This window comes from Diutina rugosa, assembly GCF_008704595.1.
Source record: "Diutina rugosa strain CBS 613 chromosome Unknown scaffold9_size288278, whole genome shotgun sequence".
In the NCBI taxonomy this organism is placed as follows: Eukaryota; Fungi; Ascomycota; class Pichiomycetes; order Serinales; family Debaryomycetaceae; genus Diutina; species Diutina rugosa.
The window spans coordinates 238,336-255,026 of NW_022995211.1; the positions used below are offsets into that span (position 1 = coordinate 238,336).

A 16,691-nucleotide genomic window follows, 5' to 3' on the forward strand; every position below is an offset into this window, starting at 1 on the left:
ATTCGGTCGCTTCAGTTTCCCCTCTATTTTGCAGCCAATCCCTCATTAGGGAATATGTTTTTATAAAACACGGAAATCCCCAGCGATGTAAAGAGTGCGTGGCTCCAACTCACGGCAATGCGCGAACTGAGATTTCGCCGTTGTTGGGGACACAGCCTACCGCTCGGCGATTTCTCGTTTGCCGCATTAAAAAGTGTGCCCAACAGACGCGTGTGAAAGCAAGGTGAAAGCCACCTCATCACTGTGTACGGTATACGTGACACCGGGACCCCGTTCATCGTCACTATAGTCATCGGGAGTCATTTGCGGCGGGGAACGCCGGGCACGCAACCGCCACCGAAACGAATTCCGTCGTTGCCCGGGTGTCGCCTTTTTCACCAATCGCCACAAATTGTGTTAAAATTTCAATTGTTTACCAAGCGGTGTCTGAGAGTATCATAGACCGAACCCTAGCCAATGTAAACCGTGGGCTCGCTTGCTGGGTTTGCCTTGACCCTCGGACCTCGCTTCGGAGTAAATCCCTCACCTCGCTTCTTCCCGGAGCTTGGGGCCAATCAGAACTGCATACCGGGCCCAATTATATATGTACAGGAAAAAGGCAATACCACACTGGCATAAGCGCTTTGGAAATTTTAACTACACCGTTAATCAATGTTGTCGAGAAGTGTTAGAAGATCGGCTTTGCGGGCCGCTGCCTCCGCCAAGGCTGTGAAGGTGCCCCAAAGAACCCTTTCTGCCTTGGTGGCGCTGAAGCCCACTCAATTTGTCCCGGTGTCGGCCTTCTCCGCTCCCATCACTCCCAAGCGGTTTGCTTCGCAATCGATCAAGGTCCCCGAACTTGCTGAATCGATCACCGAAGGTACCTTGGCTTCGTTTAACAAGGAAGTTGGTGAATACGTCGCCCAAGATGAGCTTTTGGCTACCATTGAAACCGACAAGATCGACGTCGAAGTGAACGCCCCCGTCGGCGGTACCGTCAAGGAACTCCTTGTTGCCCCCGAAGACACCGTCGAAGTCGGCCAAGAAATTGCCGTCATCGAAGAAGGCGACGCCCCTGAAGGCGGCGCTGCCCCCAAGAAGGAAGAATCCGCCCCTAAGGAAGAAGCCGCTCCCAAGAAGGAAGAGGCTGCTCCCAAGAAGGAAGAATCGGCCCCCGCTCCTAAGAAGGAAGCCGCCCCCAAGAAGGAAGCTCCCAAGTCGGAACCTGCTCAACAAACCTCGTCTTTGGGTGCCTTCTCGAGACACGAAGAACGCGTTAAGATGAACCGGATGAGATTGAGAATCGCCGAAAGATTGAAGGAATCGCAAAACACCGCCGCCTCGTTGACCACCTTCAACGAAGTTGACATGACCAACTTGTTGAACATGAGAAAGAAGTACAAGGACGAATTCTTGGAAAAGAAGGGCATCAAGCTCGGTTTCATGGGTGCCTTCTCCAAGGCCGTGACCTTGGCTGCCAAGGAAGTCCCCGCCGTCAACGCCGCCATTGAAAACGGTGACACCATCGTCTTCAGAGACTACGTCGACATCTCTGTCGCCGTCGCCACCCCTAAGGGTTTGGTCACCCCCGTCGTCAGAAACGCCGAATCGCGTTCGATCTTGGGCATCGAAGCTGAAATCGCCAGCTTGGGTAAGAAGGCCAGAGACGGTAAGTTGACCCTCGAAGACATGGCCGGTGGTACTTTCACCATCTCCAACGGTGGTGTGTTCGGCTCGTTGTTCGGTACCCCCATCATCAACATGCCTCAAACCGCTGTGCTCGGTATGCACGGTGTCAAGCAAAGACCCGTCACCGTCAACGGTCAAGTCGAATCGAGACCCATGCAATACTTGGCCTTGACTTACGACCACAGATGTGTTGACGGCAGAGAAGCCGTCACTTTCTTGAAGACTGTCTGTGAACTCATCGAAGACCCCGAAAAGATGTTGTTGATGGATTAAATATTTAGTTTACCTGAATGATGAATAAAGAATAGATACGATTATCCTTGGACTATCAATTTCTGAACGTATCCAAAAGTTGCAGCCCCAATGGACGCGCCGGCGTCTCTGCCCGAATCACATTGGGCTCCCGACTACCCCCGTCCTCGTCCACCTGCTCGGGAGTGTCGTGTTCTGGGTCGGGTATATTCACAGGATTCTCCAGGGTTGGCGCGGGCATGTAACTGTCTCGGCTGGGACTCAGCTGTAGCATAAACTTCTTAGGGTTAACGAATAGATTGAACGCCCATTGCGGCACCATCCATTTCTCGCCCACAAGTAAGTGGTGAACGTATAGCTTGCCCACTAAGAGGCCTACCACCAGTGGTATTATCAGCTTGAATCCATTGTTAACCACAAGCATGAAAAATATGATATGGATGGCGAAGTGGTTTGTCAACGTGACCAGCTTAGATACTTCATTGGGTCTCCAGGGGTTTGCAAGCACAATGTTAAACTGGTACAGTTTGGGGATAACATATGAGAACACCACGTACAACAGGGCTAAAATGGCAAGCGGTCCTGGGGTAACTTCGTTGAATATGGTTGGCAAGAAATCAGAACCAGCCCCTCTGAATATGATGGTACTGGTGAGGTAGGATGTGATGTAGCACCCCAATTGGCCTAAGGCCATGACGGCAAATACCGCCAAAGCGTTGACACCGTAAAGAAGAGCCACGAGAGACAAATACTTGCGGCTGCCAAAGAATCTCTCAAGCACTTTGAAGTAGAACCAAAGATATGTCGTCAATAAGTAGTCGCTTTCGTTTACCACCAGCAACTGGTAGGTGGCAATGCGCCAGTATTGCGAATACTCAATAATGTGGGGATCCATTTCGAGGTGGACATAGTGCTTGATTCCGAGTACAGAGAGCGCTATCGCCGTCACTGTCAGCACCAAACATATTGATCGGGTCACCGGAGTATTTGTGAACCCCTTTATGGGAGTTATCTGGGCCATGATAACGAGGGTCTGAGATCTCCGATATCCGTGCGGCTTATGCACCACGGACAGTCATTACATGAACAAGCAGACTAAATTTATTAGACGTTGTGGTGATTACACGTTCAAATAAAGGCTCACTATAGCGTGTTGGGTCTACGGCAATATCATTCAATGTCATGTATTTTGCGTATGGTCAATTTCGTATTCAAAGACACGATCATATCTGAGGTTGCCTGAATGCTTGAGTAACTCCATACTCATTGAACTTGTATGGAACACACTTTAATTAATCCAGATTAACCTGATCTTTAACCTTTCTCCTATACAAGTGATTCACAGCTTGAAAATCGAACAAATATGATTAATTGATTTTATTAACTGAATTCACTACGCTAACGGGACAGAAGTGAAAGTTTCAAACTACCATGGCTTACAGATCTTAATTCATCTGCTTTAGAAGATTGAGTCGAGCTTTTTTGCTATAAAGTCGACTAAACGACCTATTAGTGATGATGTTTTCCGAAGGCGATACAATACTTAATAGCCATCTCGAAACCCAAACAGAATATGCGAAGGTCGAATGATTACAAGAAAACTGAATTAAAGAACCCTGATAATGAATGAATGGCTGGTTCATAAGTTGACTTGGCAAGTGCCACCTCGCTAGCTATTGCCTGTTGCGTACACTCGCATTGCAACCATACTTGACTTTAGCAGCATTAACGTTGACGACTACACGAAGACTATGAAGCAGTACAAGGTAGCCTCAATCTTTTTGACAACGGCTACGATGTTCCTTAAGGCAATAATCGTAGTTAGCCATGTCACCACAGAATACCAATATCACGTGATTAGGGTTAAAGCCCCAAGCGCTCGCGCGCTGCACACGACGCCTGGCGTCTGGCCTTAAAAAAGATTTTTCACCGTTCATCTCTCTTCAGTTTACACTCACAAGTCAACATGGGTAGAGACCACACCACCAAGCAACACGCCAGATCTGGTCACAGAGAGGCCCCCAAGTCGAACAACATCTACTTGAAGATGTTGGTCAAGTTGTACACCTTCCTTGCCAGTAAGTATTGATGGATTTTTGTGTGAAAAAGAGAGCCTTGACGAGGTTCCAAACCGTTGCAACTAGTAACAATTGGTTGCTAGTTTTATTAGCCGAACTGGCAGCCAACTGTTACTAGTTTTAGTGGCTTGGCGACTTGCTCCTCGCTTGATCGAGTTGAGCTTCTGCGAGTCCTGTGAAGGGCGTCTTTTTCATGGAGCAGAAAACGAGCTTTGTTACTAACATAATAGGAAGAACTGACGCTCCCTTCAACAAGGTGATTCTCAGAGCTTTGTTCTTGTCGAAGATCAACAGACCCCCCGTGTCGCTCTCGAGAATTGACACCGTTCTCAAGCAAAAGGGTGCTTCGCAAAAGACCATCGTTGTTGTTGGTACCGTTACCGACGACAACAGATTGTTGGAAGCCCCCAAGGCCACCGTTGCCGCCCTTAGATTCACCGCCGGTGCCAAGGCTAGAATCGTCAAGGCTGGTGGTGAAGCCATCACTTTGGACCAATTGGCCCTCAGAGCCCCCAAGGGTCAAAACACCGTGATTGTCAGAGGCCCCAGATCGCACAGAGAAGCCGTCAGACACTTCGGTTTCGGTCCCCACAAGAACAAGGCTCCCAGAATCATGTCCAAGGGCAGAAAGTTCGAAAGAGCCAGAGGTAGACGGAGATCGAGAGGTTTCAAGGTTTAAGCGGGTAAATAGCTTGAATCTTGTGTATATTAATATTTTAATGAAGGGTATCTTTCTTATGTGCTTACGAAATACTACAAAAACAACTGTTGCATACGTATATTCACTGATGTCATTACTTATTCATTAAAACCACAGCCATAGCGACGATGACCACCCCGACCACCATACCGACCCGGCTCAGACCGTTGGAGTTGCGGGGTTCAACAAGAACACGAGCACGATCTTCAGCGTCCATCGAGGCTAGATCGGCGATCTCTGACGGCTTCTCCTCCACCGGCTTGGGAGGGGCTTCGGCGTTCTTGATGTCAATAATATTCTGTTTGTATATGTCGGGGAAAAGCTTCTTGAACCTGACGTTTTCCGAGTTGTTCCACTGCTTCAGAGAGAGGGCGAGCTTGCGTTTAACCGAGTCTGTCGTCAGAATAGATCCGGTAGTAGCCTCGTCGCCGGTCATAAACGATAAGAGGCCGGTAAGGATGGTTGCCACCAGCCAGGCGGGATTCCACGTGTCGGGGTGGTAATCCAGCATCAGGAGACACAACCGCATGTTGGTAGTGAATCTGCCATTAGGGGTGATCATCAGAATCAGAGGCGGCTTAAAAGGGTACTCTGGGGGGAACCGCAAGATCCCGTGGTATTGGCCACCCTCAAACGGCGTCAGCGGCGGTCCTTCGATGACGTAGTGCCACTCCAAAATGTTTTCATCGTTGGGTTTGGCGAGGATAAACGGCGGAGGATTAGCCTGGATCAGCTTATACTCCTTGGTGAGCCGCTTCTGGGAAGCACGGGACGCCATACGTATAGGTGGGTGTATGAGCAGCGATCGTGAGATATATTGGGTGGCCTCGGCCATATGCAGGTAGATAACTGAAATCACGAATTTTTTGAGGTAAGGCGAGCGTGACATTAACGTCCCCCTATTATGTATACAACATAGTAAAAACATTTGGCAGACTAAATGTTATCCAGGGATTGCGTTTAGTAACCTCGCTCTATTTACAGGTGGTATAAACTGTTGACAAATAATCTGGAGTGAAAAGTCTTCATACGTGAATTTCTATTTCGTCAATTATTGCTTTTGCCCGATCACTTGGGTTGTTGCCCGATAGCCATGACGATCGACGAGTCGATCAAGTACACGGTCCCGTCGACGGGATCTTGCTTAGTGGGTAACTTGCCTGCATTTAAGTCGTCAATAGTTTGCTTATCGCAGTGACCATTGATAAACTTCGCTTCATTCCACATACGGAATCTGAATTCACGGGCCACCGACACGTTCGTCAAGCCACACTTGTCCTGCAACACCAGGTGCAAGACTTCCTTCTTAAGACCACCCATGTGACGTACAGCAAACGACTCGTCAGCATTCAACCGCTCGACGTCGACATTCTCAAGATCTTCATTGTAGAAATCAATGATGATCAATTCACCCCCCGGAGCTAAAAACTCACACAAACGAACAGTAACGTCTTCATAGTTATCGATGTGGTGGTAGGATAAGGTACAGAAGATAATGTCGAACTGGCGCTTGAACTTAGCGTCGAGCTCTTCCTTCTTTGAAGGGTCCATGATGTCCACCTCCACGTGGGAGATGTTCACCCCTTGTTCCCGCAACGCCTTCTCCTTGGCCTCAAACTTGGCCAAGAAGGCGGGGTTGATGTCAACACCAACAATCTCCGAACCAGGCAAGTACGGCACTAATTTCGTCGTGACGAGACCCGTGCCCGCGGCGAAGTCCATCACTTTGGCTCCGGGCCTGAAGATGGTATTGGGGTAATCCTTAAGGTAGGTCTGAGGCAGAGGCAAGTCGGCTTCACTAATGCCATAATTGTCTTTATCAGGGTTACCAACAGGCGTTTCAGACTCAGCGTTCAGTTTGCGTTGCTGAGGGTGTTTCCAGTCGAATTCAAGCATCGTCTTGGCAAACAACACCAGCGAGGCATTGATAGTCGGCTTGACCTCGTAGGACTCCGCCATGGTGGGATTGAGCGCCTTGATGTTGGCGGCAATGGCTTTCTTGTGGTCTTCGTAGTTGAACGACATGTTTTGTGGGCTTAGAAAATCGAAATTGGTACCAGTTTAAATATGCTCGTCATCTGCATATACCGGGCTCCCAATTAAAACAGATTTCCGGTGGCAACTCCCCACGGCTTGGATGCGACAAGCATTGATCCCCAATCTAAAGATGGGTTATGAGCACAAGTAGGGGCTTTATTGAATTACCCGCTTACGAAATACGAATGGACTGAATTACCCGCTTATTCGATTCAAGTACACTAAATTACCCGCTACTAGATCCAAAGTCACCTTTTCCGGGACGTTCTATGTGTTTCAAGCTGTTGGGAGTAGCTGTGTTTGTATGCAACACTTTAGAGAATAATTTTGCTCATGAGCTGATCTTCTTTGATCATAAAACAACTATACAAGGAGACCAGAAGCCCTATTCTGTTCTTTACTGACAAATACCATAAAAATGGCTATCACTTCACTTGAAGGGCACCTTGCCGGTAAATGCCTCACGGTGAAAGCATCGCGAGCATCGCATGTATCGCTTCTAAATGACGTAGTTGGCGCGCATGTTTTCTCACGTCAAATATGTGTTATGGGTATTCACTTCAATAACTCTACATCGGAATTGACAAGCATCATGGAAAAGCCTTGAAAATGGGAAATCTGCATACACACATGTCAGCTGTGCCTCGCGTAAGAACAATCTCAATTGCTGTAATCAGTAATTAAGTATTGATGTGAGAACCCCACGGGGTCATCATCTAGTAGGTTGTAGGACTACGGCGTGGTCTGTATGATTCAGCCTGCGGGGTTTGGTCGGGGTTTGACATACAGTTCAATGCATTCGATTTTCCTTGGCGTACACAGAGTTAGTAATGAAGCGGCTATGTTTCGTAACGTAAATTAATTCCTCCTATTTATTTTTGATCGTGATAGAGTGGGTCTTGTTGTCAACCTTGTAGATTCCCACCAACTGCTGGGCCAATTCAAACATATTGTTTCTGAGGGAAATGACAACGAACTGAGCGTTCTTGGTTCGTTCCTTGATATAGTTCGCCACAATTGACACATTACGGAAATCGAGAGCGGCATCAATTTCGTCCATGACATATAACGGTGTCGGTTTGTATGCATGCAAGGCAAACACAAGTGCCAATGACGATAAGGTTTTTTCACCACCGGATAAGTTAGAGATGTTTCGCCACAGCTTCTTTGGAGGCATCACTGAGAATAAGATACCTTCGGAAAACGGATCAAGAGAGTCGACCAATTCGAGTTCGGCATTACCCCCCATAGTAATCATGCGATACATATCCTTGAGCGTCATTGAAATGGTATTGAACCCTTCCATAAACTCCAGTAACCGCTTGTGTTTGAGCTCTTCACATTCAGCTCTAACAGCATCTCGCTCATCCACTGCAATATTCATATCATCAACTCGCGATTCAAAATCAGCCATTTTGAGTCCATATTCAATGAGAACTTCAATATCACACTGAACTTCGCTGAAATAAGCTTCCAACTCACTAATCTCGTCTTCAACTTGCTCGAAATCCACATCAGCTAACTCTTCACGCAGCATCATGTTGATCGCACCCAGCTCATAACGTGCTCTTTCGGCTTCATCCTTCATCCATTCTAAGTAAGGAGCTGTGTCCCTTACTGTAAGCTCATTAAGTTGATGTTGGTCATGCTCGATGTGGCGCCTGGCTTTAGCGGCTTTAGCTGTCACAGTTTCAATTTCGTTAGTCATTTCAATCTCCATCAGTCTGAACTTATTGATGCGCTCATTCTGTTCTTCGAGATCCTGCTCGATTTTTTCAAGTTCCAGTTCCCATTTGAGACGTTCAGCTTCAAGTTTTGAGATTAGCTCTGTGACCTGCTTCAACTCAGCCGTGAGCAGTTCTTGGCCAGCGACGAAACCTTCAATTTCTTCCGTCAACTTTGCGATTTGCAGCTCAGCCTCGGCCAAAATCTTCTCTCCATGAGCGACTTCCAGAGTCAACTTAAGGTGGGTTTTGCGAGCGTCACTGGTCTTCAACGTAATAAGTTCAATTGTTTGCTGAATTGAGTCGACCTTCGAAATTTGCACTTTGAGATTCACCCCTCCGGCATTCAAAACTTGTTGATTCAAATCTTCAATCTTCGTCTCAAGATCTTTCATTTGCGCTTTTAATTCCTTGCGCTCAGCGTTGAGCTTTTTAAGTTCAGCTTCTTTGGCGTCGAGTTTTTCATCGAGATCCTTAAATTTGTGTTCGTCAGCGACCATCGCTTTCAAGCGCGTCTTCAATTCACTTTTTTCCAGGACCAAATGGTCGATGTCGAGCTTCAATCTTTGAATCAACACCTCCGTGTCGTCGTATAAGTTTTGCAATTTCACCATGACATCCTTTTTCTGTTCGAAATCACGTTTGGATTCATTGTACTCTTGCTGTTTGACTCGGATACTTTGTTCGAGAGCCTCAACCTCAGCAGGGTCCACTTCAATTTGAACAGCTTCAGTCGTCAATTTCATGGCACCGCGTGCCACATGTGTACCACCACCCAGCATCGCACCCAGGGTATCAACAACCTTACCATCCTCAGTAACAACCTTGTAGCGCTTACCCCCACGGCCACCTCCGTACCCAACGTGTTTCGCAATATCTAACAGTGGCGCGACGAGGGTGTCATACATCTTGGAGTAGAATGCGGGGGCAAACTTCGGATCATTTGGTGTGATCAAGTCAAACAATCTTTGCACATCGTTGCTAGGTAATTGCATCAGTCCCAAATTGAATTTGCGCAATTTGTCCAAACATACAAAATTGGCGTACCCCAATTTGTTTTTACGCAAATATTCAATACATTGCTGGGCAGTTTCAACTTTATCAACAACCAAAGAGTCAAGCCCTGCACCACTAGCAGTAGATATGGCCACATCATATTGAGGATCAATTCGCCCTAAATCGCCAAGACGACCGTGAAACCCAGTAATACGTCCCAGTCGTTGAAGACGCATCAACAGGTCTAACACTTTATTCCGGTTTTGACTTTGTGACACACGATCGCGCAATTCATGGTGCTTCGATTGTAAGATTGATAATTCTTCACCCACTGCCTTGAGCTGTTCTTCGGCTGCGGCAACTTGGTCCTTCCCAAGACCCATTTGCTCGCGACATTTTTCGATTTTGTGCTCCAGCTCAGCCAAGTCTGCTTCTTTAGTTTGACCTTCCGTTTTGATCTCCTTCATACGGTTTTGACCCTCCTTGATAGTATTGATCATCTCATTTTTCTCTCTCTCGAGCGCCTCACCTTCCAGTTTGACAATCAGAATTTGGTTATCCTTTGCAGATAACTTCTCGTTCCACGGAGACAATTGGCGTTGCAAGTCCTCAATCTGCACTCGCAAATGTTTCGTATTTTCATGCAACTTGCTTTTGATAGCATCAAGCTTTTGTTTCTCGGTTACGAGATTTTGGTTAAGTTGCTCGAGCTCGGCGCGTTCCTTGGCACCATCAGCTTCCAATTGCTTGAGTTTAGTACGATTAGTATTAAGCTGATGTTCCAGCGACTCCTTCTGCTTCTCAAACTTCTTCAACTTAGATTGAGAATTCTTATACCTTTCCTCAGCTGCAACTTTCTGACGGTTGAGATCTTTTTGCTGTTTGATAGCCTTAGAAAGCTGGGGATCAATGTCGGCGCATTGGCCCTTAAGACGCTCAATCTCCTTGACAATATCCGCCACCAGATCAATTAATTCTTGATTGTCTGCACGTTCCTGGTCAAGTTTAGCTTGTAGTTCTTGAGCCTTAGCCTCAGCTGCTTCAGCTTTATCTGTCTGCTCAAAAATCAGCACTTGATACCGTAGCAGTCGTTTGTGGACCAATTGCTTTTCTTTTTCCAAAAATCGAAGCGCTTCTTCCTTAAGAGGCTCCATGTTGGTTTTATCTTTCTCAACCAATTCGACACGCAGCTCCTTTTCGCGGCAAGTTTCATTAAGCACATCCACACGTTGTAGCAGCTCTTCAATCAACAGTTTATATCGAGCAGTGCCAATGATATCTTCGAGATATTCAAGCAAGCCATCTTCGTTGTCACGTTCAGCTTTTGCCTTCATTTGCGCGATAAGTTCGACTTCTCCTTGAAGGATGAGAAACCGCTTGTGGTCCAAATCGACCCCTCTGTCCTTGAGGTAGTTGGTGACCTCTGTATAGTTCAGCGTGCGCTTATCAATGTAGTAGGTCGATTGGTTCTGTTGGGTTGCTCGTCGCAGGATGATAATCTCCAGATCGGGGACCACCTCACTATGGGATTCATCTTCGGGATCGTCCAATACACTGTGGAAATGAATATCAACCTGACAGTATTCTGGTCGTAGGTTAGCGTCGACAGCCAGGTTGTGAATCAATTCACTGAGCTTCAGTTGACGCATTTTTGTGGCTCGGAAACCAAACACAAACAAAAGGGAATCAATGACATTGGACTTACCACTACCATTGGGGCCGACCACGGCACTGAAGCTTGGGTGGAATGGACCGATTTCTTGTACACCGGCATACAGTTTGAAATTAGTGAGGACCAATTTGCTGATGACAAGTCGCGGTTCGTTAATACGCACCACTGGCTTTATCACCGTCTGCCGCTTGGTAGGTGAAGACATAAGTAAATCCTTTTGTTGCTCGGAATAGGAGAGCATCTTCAGGGGCAGGTCCTCCCCGATTGAAAGCCGGGAATCAGGTCGAAGCGAAGGCGGCGCCAGGAGCGGTGGCAACACGTCTTGTTCATCGTCCTCGATCTTGGTGGTGGAATTCAGCACCGCGTCGACGTCAGGCTCGATCTTGGTGGTTGAGTTCAGCACTGCCCCATTGTCGTCGGAAAAGAGGATATCTTCGTCGACGGGCTCGGTCTTGGTGGAGTTAGCCTGAGGATGGACATCGTCAGTGGAGTCGTCTTCGTGCGCCGTGCGAGGAGGTGGCGTTTGCGGGCGCGGCACGGGTGTGGGAGATGGGGGCTCTTTCGTGGTCTCGGCAAACGACGTGTCTGCCAGGCTCACGTCCTCGCCGTTACGGCGTCGTTTGGTGCCCATGATGTCTGCCCTGAGATCACCGCGTCGCGTATACAAACAAGGCCTCTGCGCGACATCGAAAAAAGATCCACACCAAAGAGCGAGGAGAGACACAGTGGCTGGGGAAGAATCAAATGAGACATAGTTAACTTTAACAATATCTTGACTTTGCCAGTTTTCCTTCGATGTTGGCATAAATGGTGATCAACATAAGAGTAGCGGTATCTATAAGTGTATAGTAGGAGGTGTCGATGTGATGATGAGGCTACTTGTGAATTACCATTAAAGACTTCGAATGCGCTTTGTGGGGGAAACTAGATTCCCGAGCGGCATGAAAACGGCTAGCAATGTTCAGTTACATTTCCCTTTTCTGGGCGCCAGCCCTCGTATCGGGAGGGTCCCGACGCTTCCGAGTCGCCGCACAAGAAAAGCTAAGATTTTCTCTCGAGTGGGTGGCCGAGACCACTAAGGTCCCAAAACAGTGGCGAACAATGTGCCCCAGTAAACAGTGACAGCAAGCTAATGCGACCACGGGTGGCAATTTGCCGATGGCCAGAGTATTCTAATGCCAGGCGGGGATAGATCTAGCGTGTAATTTGGATCTCGACACAACTCTGATTAGTAGACAATAAGGTTTGTTTTGCATCTCCCAGCTGGCTTCCCCCATACATATATTTTTTATGCTCACGGCTGAAGCGGCCCTAGAGGCAGCAGGGCTCGTGCGAAGGTTTGTGCGAAGGTGGGTGCGAAGGTGTCGACGGCACTCGGAGGTGAGGGTGATGGCAGCGACATCGGCGACAGATCCGTTTGCGCTATAAACGTCAGCGGTGCCTGAGCGGTTTTATGCCAGTTAGCCGTGGTGGCCACGGAGATAATGCACCGTGCACTCGACACGGAGACGGACGATGTCTTCTCACCGGCGCACTGCATTTACATTAATTGTCGGCGGGGCGTGTAAAAGCAGCGCACTCGCTGAGCCACGTTAACAGCGCCACCTTGAACGAGGAGTGCCATGAGCGATTAGGGGTGGTGGTGATGGCGAGCAAGGTAAACATCTATTGTATTAATATCTGACATTAGTATAACGTCACTGATAGAGGTAATAGCGGTGTTAACTGCCGGACATAAACGGGAGAAAATTTATGTGTTACGCAGGTCATTTTCGGCTACAGCCCCTCCGCAACCATGCTTATATAAATTCCGTTACCCCGTCGTGCGCATCCAAACATCGACGTCACCGCCCCCTCTAGCTAATGAAAGAGCGACTGTCGACGTCGTCAGATCTCCAGAGCGATGCCCTGGCGACCCCGCAGGAGTACCGGGGCACCGAGCCGCTCGAAGAGACTCGCGACGACTTTAATTTGTTCTACCCCGACGACGCCGCCAAGCGCAAAAAGCCCCCCACCACCGCTGACATCGAGAAGATGGTCGAGCAAGGCGACGACGACGAGGAGACGATGCTCCACAACATTTCTCCCCGGGTGCGCATCCCGTTCTGGCACAAAGTTAAGGACGCGGTGTGGCCGTCATATCTCATCAACCATATATTCGATTACCCGTCATTTCGGGTGGTGTTCCGAACGTGGGCGGCGTCGTTTGTCGGTACCATTCTCATGGCGGTGGTGCCGCTGTTGAAGTGGCAAGGGTCGGCGGCGTTTATGCTCCACATCACGGTGTTTCTCAATCCCCCCGGGGGCGGGCTGATCATCTGGGTGTTTTTGAGTCTGGTGCTGATGTGTGCCTACTGTTGCTACGTGTGGGCCCACATCATCATCGCCCAGGCCATCAGTCAGGCCATCAAAGGGTGGAAGCCCAAGGAGTACTATATCCAGCTTGCCATCGAGCGCGGGGTGTGCTCGGCGTCGATGGCGAAACAGGAGTTGTCCAATTGCATCACCAACTACACCTACACCGGGGCGTACCTCGACGCTCGCCAGACGGTGATCTTCGTCATTGCCACCGTGTTTGCCCTTGTAGGTATCCGGCTCTCGGAACCCATCCACGTGCTTTGCAAGTTGGGTAAGGTCATGGCGACGATTATGATCGCCGTGCTTTTCTGTTACACCATCTTCATCCCCTATTGGGACCCGAACAGTATTGCCAAAACGATATTTAAACCCATGGGGCTCATGTTTGTCATTAATACCATCTGCGCCTTCATCTTCTTCCCCGAGACGCTGAACTTCCAGTACTTTAAGTCCCAATCAGAGGTGCTTCAGGGTCTCCGGGCCGCCAGTGCCAACAACTTGCGGTTAGTGCAAACGCTTAAACCGTCGGAAGACTCGTTTGTCAACTACGCTCATCTTGCCAAGGACGTGATTGGCCTTCGGGGGAAGTTGGCGATGCTGGAAGTGCAAGCATCGGTGATTCCCTTCGAAATCTCTTACGGACGGTTCGACAGAGGTGATGTCGGTGAAGTGCGACTGGCGGTTAACGTCGTCATTTCGTCGTTAGCCGGGTTTGAATTCTTCTACGGGTTATTTGAAGAGCGTAAAGAATTCACCAGAAACCATTTCGGCGGACGTCGCAGCTCGGTGGCCACCGCCGACTCTAAGTTGTACTCGACCATGGATGACTACAAGAAAGCCGGGGGATTTGAAGCTAGTGTGAGACGCAGGCAAATCCAGAAGCGGATGAACGACATCAGCCCGAACCACCAGGTGACGCTCGCCGACTTGGACCTCATTGCCAAGTTCATCACCGACAACCTCACCCCGATTCTTGTCACTGCCGACACCGCGCTTGAACTGGCGGCGAAATGGCTTAACGACGCCAACCACTTCAGAATTTACTCTCGTCTCCACGGCTGGAAGAAGAAAGTCGCCCTTCAACAAGAGAATGCCGCCCGCATCGTCAAGTGCCGGCAGGAGATCGAGGAAGCGCTCAAGCAACACGAAGCCCAACACGAATACTTCCAGGAACTACTTGAAGCCACCAATGTTGGTGACGAGGCCCTTTTGTGTATGATCAACCAGCTGTCGTCGTTCCTCCAGTCGACGAAGCAGTTGTGTAAGGCGCTCTTCTACATGCTTCTGGTGTTTGAGGGCATTGACCAAACCCGGCCCACCCCGAAAGTGATCACTTACTTAACTCGGCCGAAGCACGACCCTGCCACCCACTTGTTCCGTAACCACGTCACCGTCGAGGAAGAGTATCCCCTGGAGTTCACGTCGCGAGTGCAGCAGAGAGACCCCGATAACTACCCTCCCGTGAACAACTTCCAACGCTTCTGGAAGTTTGCGATCAACTTCTACAAGAAGTACATCTTGAGTAAGCGGCTCTGGACGTGTATTTACGGGGCGCTTTTCGTGATTGCCTCGGCATCGCCATTTTTCTTCAGAAACTCGGCAGGGTACTATTTTAAGGAAAAGATTCTTTGGGTGGTGGTGATGACAGGGTTGTCGCTTACCGACAACACCGGGGTCACCTGGTACAATTTTGGCGCCAAAGTATCATATTCCGTGGTTGGGTGTATCACCGGGATGGTGATGTGGTATATCTGTTGTGGCAACAGTTTTGGCTTTGCCGCCGTGTGTGGGGTAGTGTTTGCCTTCTTGCTGTACTACCGTCACTTCAGTAAGCATGAGCTGATAATCCCGGCGCTTTTGTGGCCAGTGACGGCGTCGTTGGTATTGGGGGCGTCGTGGGTCGACTATCACGGTAATCTTTTGGCCAACATTGGTTGGGGGTGGCGTCCGTTCGTCATCAGACTTATTTGTGTCGTGGTGGGTTTGGTACTTGCGGCACTTCTGTCGTTGTTCCCGACGCCGTTGCTGAGTAAAGTTATGTTGCGTAACATTCTCTCGAAGACGGTGGACGATTTCGGTAACCTTCAGTGTCTTGTGGCCAAATTTGCCGAAAACCGTGCGCGGGATCCCACGGTTGTCATTAAAAAGCGGCACGACTTCGTCACCCAAAAGTTGCGCCAGGTGTTGTTGCGATTGCTGAGATCGCAACAATTGACCATCGGGTTGCAGCACGAGTTGCCCCTCATCGGTTACTGGCCGGACTCGAAGTACAAGCGGTTGACCAAGTTGATTACCGAGATTGTCCTGTTGTACAACTTGATCTACCAGCTCTTTGGCGAGTTCGACGACCCCGAGAAGATGATCCCGACAGCATTCAAACGGTTGGGCTGGGATCTGACGGACTTCTTGGCCAACTTGTTTGCCATCGTGCAAATGTGTGCCGAGGCGTTGCACGACGGGGGCGCCCTTCCCCGGGTGACCCAAGCGACGTTAGCTCTCAAGCACATGGAGCTTTTGCTCGACCAATGGGGTACGCGCCAGCTCTCCTACTCTGAACGGTGGTACAACGACCCCGAAATGACCCCTGACGAAGAAGAGAGCCGCGAAGATTCCATTATTCAGAAGATGCCGTCGGCGATGAAGAACTTCGACTACTCGCGTTTCTTCAGCCACGACGGCCAGTGCGCCATCAACATCTTGTTGTATGGCCACATCATGTACTCTGCCTACGACGAGATGGTGTCGATCATCAAGAGTCTTGTCGGGGAGAAGTACGACTACTCAGAAAACTTGTTGTTCAGTGGCGATGACCTGAGCAGCTTCCACGCGAAAGTCCAGTAAATCTCGCTGGTGACCGCATTAATTTGATACCATCGTCTTTATTGACAAGTACACTAAATTAGACAATAATAAACACGCAGTGAAATTTGAATTATGCATCTGACAATGCCCAACCGATCGCTCTGCGTGATGCTGGCTGGAACCACTGCGGTAGTCTATGGCCGTCAAGCCACGCCCGTCTCGACAACTATTGTCACAGTACGAGCAACCAGGGCAGCCGACCCCGGTGGACTTGACCCGAGCTCACAAAATCAATTTATTCTACTTGCTGATCCCACCTCTTCCTACCTCGTGATTAGCTTTTGGATACAATATCTTCAGCCGTGCGAACCAGCCATCGGAGCGGGTGCTTCTATGCATAATGG

At 49.0% G+C, this 16,691-nt stretch overlaps 7 protein-coding genes across 7 annotated transcripts; 3 read left to right on the forward strand and 4 right to left on the reverse strand. All coding sequences in view use genetic code 12, as the record gives it.

Moving 5' to 3' along the window:
- Nucleotides 1–651: 651 nt before the first annotated feature.
- KGD2 (alpha-ketoglutarate dehydrogenase) lies at nucleotides 652–1,941 on the forward strand (the record flags this gene model as incomplete). The annotated part of the gene is made up of 1 exon (XM_034158517.1): nucleotides 652–1,941. The coding sequence occupies one exon, from the start codon at nucleotides 652–654 to the stop codon at nucleotides 1,939–1,941; it is 1,290 nt and encodes a 429-aa protein (XP_034009754.1).
- Nucleotides 1,942–1,996: 55 nt separating this feature from the next.
- On the reverse strand, nucleotides 1,997–2,941 carry DIURU_005526 (uncharacterized protein; the record flags this gene model as incomplete). Its single annotated transcript, XM_034158518.1, has 1 exon — nucleotides 1,997–2,941. One exon carries the CDS (start codon nucleotides 2,939–2,941, stop codon nucleotides 1,997–1,999), a length of 945 nt encoding a protein of 314 aa, XP_034009755.1.
- A 1,250-nt stretch (nucleotides 2,942–4,191) lies between these two features.
- RPL18 (60S ribosomal protein eL18) lies at nucleotides 4,192–4,677 on the forward strand (the record flags this gene model as incomplete). The annotated part of the gene is made up of 1 exon (XM_034158519.1): nucleotides 4,192–4,677. One exon carries the CDS (start codon nucleotides 4,192–4,194, stop codon nucleotides 4,675–4,677), a length of 486 nt encoding a protein of 161 aa, XP_034009756.1.
- Nucleotides 4,678–4,792: 115 nt separating this feature from the next.
- DIURU_005528 (E2 ubiquitin-conjugating protein) lies at nucleotides 4,793–5,476 on the reverse strand (the record flags this gene model as incomplete). The annotated part of the gene is made up of 1 exon (XM_034158520.1): nucleotides 4,793–5,476. The coding sequence occupies one exon, from the start codon at nucleotides 5,474–5,476 to the stop codon at nucleotides 4,793–4,795; it is 684 nt and encodes a 227-aa protein (XP_034009757.1).
- A 290-nt stretch (nucleotides 5,477–5,766) lies between these two features.
- Nucleotides 5,767–6,723, reverse strand: DIURU_005529 (class I SAM-dependent methyltransferase; the record flags this gene model as incomplete). The annotated part of the gene is made up of 1 exon (XM_034158521.1): nucleotides 5,767–6,723. The coding sequence occupies one exon, from the start codon at nucleotides 6,721–6,723 to the stop codon at nucleotides 5,767–5,769; it is 957 nt and encodes a 318-aa protein (XP_034009758.1).
- Nucleotides 6,724–7,603: 880 nt separating this feature from the next.
- Nucleotides 7,604–11,758, reverse strand: SMC4 (condensin subunit; the record flags this gene model as incomplete). The annotated part of the gene is made up of 1 exon (XM_034158523.1): nucleotides 7,604–11,758. The coding sequence occupies one exon, from the start codon at nucleotides 11,756–11,758 to the stop codon at nucleotides 7,604–7,606; it is 4,155 nt and encodes a 1,384-aa protein (XP_034009759.1).
- A 1,232-nt stretch (nucleotides 11,759–12,990) lies between these two features.
- On the forward strand, nucleotides 12,991–16,326 carry DIURU_005531 (uncharacterized protein; the record flags this gene model as incomplete). The annotated part of the gene is made up of 1 exon (XM_034158524.1): nucleotides 12,991–16,326. One exon carries the CDS (start codon nucleotides 12,991–12,993, stop codon nucleotides 16,324–16,326), a length of 3,336 nt encoding a protein of 1,111 aa, XP_034009760.1.
- Nucleotides 16,327–16,691: the final 365 nt, after the last annotated feature.